Source organism: Chinchilla lanigera, unplaced genomic scaffold (genome assembly GCF_000276665.1).
Source record: "Chinchilla lanigera isolate Chin_1 unplaced genomic scaffold, ChiLan1.0 scaffold00153, whole genome shotgun sequence".
Taxonomy (NCBI): domain Eukaryota; kingdom Metazoa; phylum Chordata; class Mammalia; order Rodentia; family Chinchillidae; genus Chinchilla; species Chinchilla lanigera.
In genome coordinates, this window is record NW_004955554.1 from 2359688 (window position 1) to 2366572 (window position 6885).

A 6885-nucleotide genomic window follows, 5' to 3' on the forward strand; every position below is an offset into this window, starting at 1 on the left:
AGAAAAAAGAAAGAAGGAAAACAGAAAGAAAAAAGAAAGAAGGAAAGATAAAGATATGAAGATTTTTTTGGATTTGTTTACAGAAGGGCAAAAGAAATAACCTGAAATAACATCACATGGTTCTTGAAGCCAACGGCATATTGCTCTACTGTCACCATTATCTTCCCACCATCTCTTGCCTAACTTTGCTTTTACCTGCCTCTTACTGACCTCATCAATTTTAGCTATTTCCCTCTCTTGCCCTTGAGAAAACTGCTGTATCTCTCTAAGATTTAAAAATGGCACTTGAATAAATAAGAATATTTCCTGCCTCCCAGAGCTATTACATGATTAAATGACAATCAGTGTATGTGAGGTACTTAGTGTGATGTAAGTTTACAGTGTTTAAGTTAAGGGAATGATGAATAAAGTACCACTTTGGGGATTGAGCTTTATTGACTGCATTTTTTGATTCTTCAGTGATAATGATTTGCTTCATATGTTGTTTCACAAGTGCTGTTGGAGAAATACATTGGGTAAAATATATGATCAGATCCCTCAGATATATATTTGTATACTATAACTTAGTTTCCTACAATTGCCATGACAAATTTAGTGTTGTCCACTGTTATTACAACATAAACTAGATAAATTTTGATCATATTTCTGTATACATATAGTTCCAAATGATATAAGTATGTATGCATATGTTTATATTTATATCTGCAACACATAGTCTAAAAGTAAGTCCCACATTTCACCAGCTTACTCTCAAAATGAGATTCATTATCATTTGGCACATAAATATCTTTTAAAAATTATATATATATTATATATGTACACATGTATATATTTGTTTGGATTCAAAGTACTAACAGTTTTCTAAAGAAAATACAAACATGGCTAATTAGAAATAAAGATACATTGTGCATAGCATTTATTTTATAATTTTCTATTCAGTAACTAAATTCAACATTATTGAATCCTAATACCAGTGGAAAATGTCCTTATGCATTTTCTCAATCTTATAAAATGATATACATTTCTAATTTTTTTCTATTTCAATATATAGTTTTAAAACAAAAGAAAAATGATTTACTAAAAATGTTGAGGTATTGTTCTATTAATTTTATTCTGATAAATTATAGAAAGGGAAATTTTCTTTGACTTGCTACATAACTGGAATATACATATTCATTTTTAGCTTTAAAATAGTCATCAGGTGGAGGTATTCAATCCACATATTTACCAACTGTTTAACACTTGCCAAATACTGATTTAGGTATGGGGCAAGATAAATAGCACCCTGCATCCCAAAGGAAGGAAAAATCCAATAAACGAATATGTAAATTATACATGTTCACAAACATTAATGACTTTTGTTGATGAAGGTAAATCGCAGAAAAAGAAGAGACAGAAAGTTTATGGCTGATCGATTTTCAATAATAGTTTGGGAAGTCCTCACCAGTGAAGTAGCACAGGACTCTAATGAAGATGGGAGAGGGTGACAAAATGATGACTAAGAATTCCTCGGCAACTAAGAGTGAATGATACAAACAAAAATTAAGCCTATAATGTAATCTCTAACGTCTCAAGGAAGAAAAGTTAGGTCTGAAGGATCTAGGAGAAGCTGATGATGAGTGGATGGTTATCTAGTGAGGTGGTGGTAGGTAGACACTTGGGCTTGGAACAAGTCATGGTCCCTGTGCATTCTGCTTTAATATCTCTCTCTCTCTCTCTCTCTCTCTCTCTCTCTCTCTCTCTCTCTCACACACACACACACACACACACACACACAATGTCTTAGTTTAGTCTCACTTCTATACAAATTTGTTTGAAAGTTAGGTTTTACCATAACAATATCTGCTTCTTAAATACCAAAGTTACACATTATTTTTTTTTAAGGAATAAAACACACAGGGATGGGAAAAATTGGGAGTTTACTCAGATTAGAGGTGGAGGGTATTAGTCCTTCTCAAAGAAGTTGAACCCACTGTGTTCTTTAAAAAAAAAAAAGCTTAAATTGCATGAAAGGCATACTGCTATAATAACATTAAAATTTAATTCATAATTATTTATAAATTCCCACACTGATGCATAAAAACCTGTGGAATTACATTTTCAGAGGTACAATTAGAGAAACATAGAGGTATCATTCTACCTGTCATTTGTCTACTAATGATTTAATTAAATAGTATGTACTATGCTCATTTTGCCAAGAATAACGGGAAGAGGAGAGCACAGTTCTGAACTCAAGGCAGACAAACAGCACAGAATAAATACTCACTGGATATGCAACCTCGTGAACCAATATCTTGTATTAGTAATGCGTTATGAGAGCATTCAAAATGAGTAATTTCCTTTAACTTTGGATTGGGATAAAACTGATTATTATTTCATGAGGTAGGTGACAAGAAAAAATTCTGTAGAGTGGACCCCCAAACTTTGCTCTCCTACAGCACCTGCAAATTGTAAAAAATCACAAACTTCAAATATGATTAGAAAAATGCCTATTTTTATAGTTTAAACTCTAAATATGCTGTTTCCTGAAGTTATGTAATTAAATTTTTAAAAGTACTGTATTAATAAAGCCTTAGAAGGTGCAGGGCACTTTGGTGGCATCTTAGGGATCTTGGGGCTTTAACTAGGACAAAACAGAGAACACTCAAGGTAGCGACATGGCACAGAAACCTGTTATGTAGAAATGCTGGTGCCTCTGCCAATGTGTTACAGGGTAGTAGCCAACAGCAGCAAGGAGAACTGAATAATGCTTTTAGATTGGCTACTTGCAAACCTCTTTCAAAAAAAAGCAATTACGCAGGATATTTGTGGTTCCACAAAATTGCGAGGATTTCCAACAATTATTAGTTAGATTCTAAAGAAAAATATGCAAATGACTTAGGCCATGAAGTCTGAACCATGACTTCACAGGAGTGTATTGTACTTTCACACAATTGCGTTTTTACAGTGACTTATGTTATTGCAGTATACCTTCACATTTTACTTAATTTTTCTTTTTGTGGTTATCAAACTTATACTTCATATTATGGCTAGCTAATTAATACATCTAATAAATATATAGATCCAGAAAACTAATAATCTAAGATTAATAATCTAATAATCCCTTCTCTGAAATGAAAGTACATAAGGATCTTCTTCATAAGATTGTTTTGAAAATTAAATACAATCATTTGTTTAAGAACCTATCCTACTGTCACATAAAACCCCAATAAATTTTAAGCATTGTATATAATATTTGTGAAAAAAATTTTTAAAAAAGGCAATGTAAATGTTAATATTATGTATCAATTGTTATGAAGAAAATTAGTATTCATTCATTTCAATCTCTTTTAAACATAAGTAGCATAAGAAATTTTACAAGTGGATAACATTTTCTTCTATAATCAGCATATCATTTCTTGTACTGTTCATAAAAATAAAATGTATTATTAACTTTAATTAAACTTAATAAGAATGTTTCCTATATATATTTTTGAAAATCATGGTCTATTATCAAAATGAAAGCACTAGTTTGATTTACTATAAGGTCTTATATTATTTATAATGTGACTAAATATCTATTTTAACTTGAAAATGTTTAGCATGAAATATTTGCCCAACCCATAATTTTGTTTATTTTCAAATAACTTAAAATCATGTTTTTGATGAAGTAAAACATCTAATAATTTGTATGAACTCCAATTTTTGGCTAATGCACATAAAAAGAAAGTGATATATATATATAGAAGTTTTATCTTAGTGGAAAATTACAGAATATAATACTTATTTTAAGTTTGAAATATCCTAAATTTAAACTTAATATGTAAATAATACAAGTTATCTGATTGGTGAGGTCTTAACCTATTTATTTTATAAGCCTATTTTTAACACTCCATCAAAACCTTAAGGATATATTTTAAGTGGCCCATTTTTATTCTTCCTTAATAAGTATTTAATTCCAAAAATGGTTGTAGTGGGTTGATAACTGGTGGTCAACTTATAACCCCCAGCTGAACTGAGTAAGCATGGTGACAGGTGTGGGAGCCCCACCTGAGGATTTGTTGCCAGCAGCATAAGAGGCAGACCTGGAGAAGAAAAAAAGCTGCTGGGAGCTGGTGAAAGCTGTAAGGAGCTGTTGGTTGTTTTAGAAGAGCTCGTCATGCTGGCTTTCCTGATGAACTTGGCTGTTTTCATCCTCTGAGGAGCTCACGACCTCGTTGGCACTGAGAATAGCTTCGGTTCACTTTGGGAGAGCTCTGCTCTTCACTCTAAGCACTGCTTCCTGGCTCCAGAGGGGAAGATGGTGCACTGCTGGTCTCCTCCAGAAGCCTGCTGTGTTGGCTTCCCCGATGGGAACTCGGCCATCTTGATCATCAGAGGAGATCGGGACTCACTGTTGCTGAGGATGCCTGTGGTACCTTTCCGGGGAGCTCTGGTTCTTCTCAGCGTTGCTTCTGGGCTCCAGTGTGTCGCTTCTTGGCTCCAGTGCACATCCCTCAGCCTGCTAGCACAGATCCTTTATCCCACTAGCACAGACTTCCTAGATTCCACCACTAACCTTTGGGCCTTCCCAGCGCAGATCCATGAAACAGGCCTGCATGAGATATTGTTGTGGGCTCTGGGCTTCCAGTTGAACTTGTGGGAAGCATTGTTATGGCTCTAGGTTTTAAGTTGGACTCAGGCAGGACATTATCACAGGACCCGGGCCCTCAGCTGGATTCTTGGTCTATGTTGTGTGGACAGATTTCCTATACTCTTTTGTATATCGTTCTTTGGGTGACTATTATGATTACATAAAATGTGTCCTGTATTATATATTGCGTTCCCCTTGCAAAAATATCCCCCAAACCATGACAATGGTAAATTTACAAATTTTCTGATATTATTTGTTTTAAAATGTGATCTTTTTACAAAATGGAAATTACTGAAAACCTAAAATAAGTCCTTTTAAGTCAATAATAACCTGACAACTAATAGCTTAAGTCCTAATTGGCAGAGACTACAGACAGATTCAGAATGTGGACTGTACCTTATGTCGCAGTCTTGTTAGAGGTTGATAGAATTTAAGGCCATGTGCTGCTTCTTTCATTGGCCTTCCTTCTGATTCCAGGAGAATAAACCCAAGAACCAAAACGGCTGACCAACTCTGAAACATCTTTATTGATTTTCACCTGTCAAAATTAAAATGATAAGTAATCAGAAAAATGCATCATATACTGAAGAAATATATTAAAATATTCAAACATATAAATCTCTATAGATCTAGTTAAAAATCTGCTGGTACTTGCCAGCTGAATATATAAGTAATTATCTCCAAATAAAGAGTACCCCTTTGACCATAACAAAATGACCAAAGAGATACTATTTATTTTTAGTCAGACAGGCTTAAAAAGTATAAAGTAAGAAGAAATATAGGCTTCATAACAATGCACTAGGGAAAAATAAATGAAAGATAGATGATAAGAAAGGGAAAATATATTAAACTACAGTCGTTTTTGAGATGCACCTGTATAATACAATTATTAATGTTTACAAACCTCCATTTCCCCTTGCAATGTGTTTGATGAGCAAGTTACAGAACAATTGTATCCATTAGAATGAACTGGTACAGGTTCACAGGAGCTTAACAAGACAGTCTTTTGTGGTAGGTGCTTAATAAGCAAACTGAGTAAAACAGATGCTACGCGGATGGATTAAAAATAGTTTTTAATGAATTGTTCAGAGTAGTACGTAAAGGGTTCTTTTCAAAATATTGCCATACAAGTGCTTTAAACTACTAAAAACCCTATCATTTCCACTGCTCTGTTTTAGAAGTTATACTTCTTAATCTTGTTATTGTCTACACAGGGTCTGGGGATATAGTTCGGCGACACAAGGACCTGCTAGCAAATGCAAGGTCCTGAGTTAAGTTCCCAGTACAAAAAAAAAAAAAAAAAAAAAATAGTGTACACAATAAGAACTTCTCAAAACATACAACTTTAAGCTTTGAGTGCAAGTATATTCCACTTTATCACATTCACCAACACAGCTTCTTCTGTACAAAAATAGTACATGTTCTTCTTCCTAAGCCAATTTGTATGTCAGACTTCTAACAAATCAATTAACCTTGTTCTTCTTATTTATTTTTATTAATATACGTTTGCTGGACTTTCATGGAGTTCACACTCAAGTTGGGGAGTTGGTACATGTAGGTCTAGGTACCACAACACAGTGTGTTTCTTTAATTTAATCCCATTTCCACCCATTGCCTCCCCTTTCCTCATTTTCATTATTATTATTCTTAGCTCATATTTATGACATATAACGTTTACAGTGGTTGCAGTTATTAGGTTCCTCCTGTACAAGGCATATATTAATTATTCTTACTTTCCCTTCTTCTCTTCCCTCTCCCTTTACTGATCTGGACCCCTTCCCATTTGCACAAGATCTACCCCCTTGCTTCCTTCTATTGAGCCTTTATTATTCTTTTGATACTTTGCGTTACTCAAATGAGATACTATACAGTATTTAAGCTTGTGTATTTGATTTATTTCACTCAACCTTGTATTTTCCGGGTGCATCCATTTCCTTAAAATATGCCAAATGTACCCTGTTTTATAGCGAAGTAGACTTCATTATATACAAATAAGCTATTTTCTTTGTCCAGTCATATTTTGTTAGATATACAAGCTTTGTACAGGATTATAGCTATTATGAATTTTGCTGCTATAAACATTCATATGCATGTATGATAATATATGTTTAGCTTTTGAGGGAAGAAATGTAGAGGGTGAACAGCTGGGTCAAATGCAATTTCTACTTGTAGTTTTCTGAGAAATCTCCATACTGAACATATTTTCAAATATTTATCTGCTGTTTCTGCTTCACTTCAGAAATGTCTATTCATTTTAGATTCCCATTTTTGGA

At 33.7% G+C, this 6885-nt stretch overlaps 1 protein-coding gene across 1 annotated transcript in view; it reads right to left on the reverse strand.

Annotated features, from left to right (window-relative positions):
- Fstl5 (follistatin-like 5) overlaps positions 1-6885 on the reverse strand; it is a gene marked incomplete in the record, with an annotated part of 716744 nt that overhangs the window by 652090 nt on the left and 57769 nt on the right. The window contains 1 exon segment of the mRNA XM_013508669.1: positions 5009-5150. Coding sequence (XP_013364123.1) covers positions 5009-5134 — 126 coding nt within the window.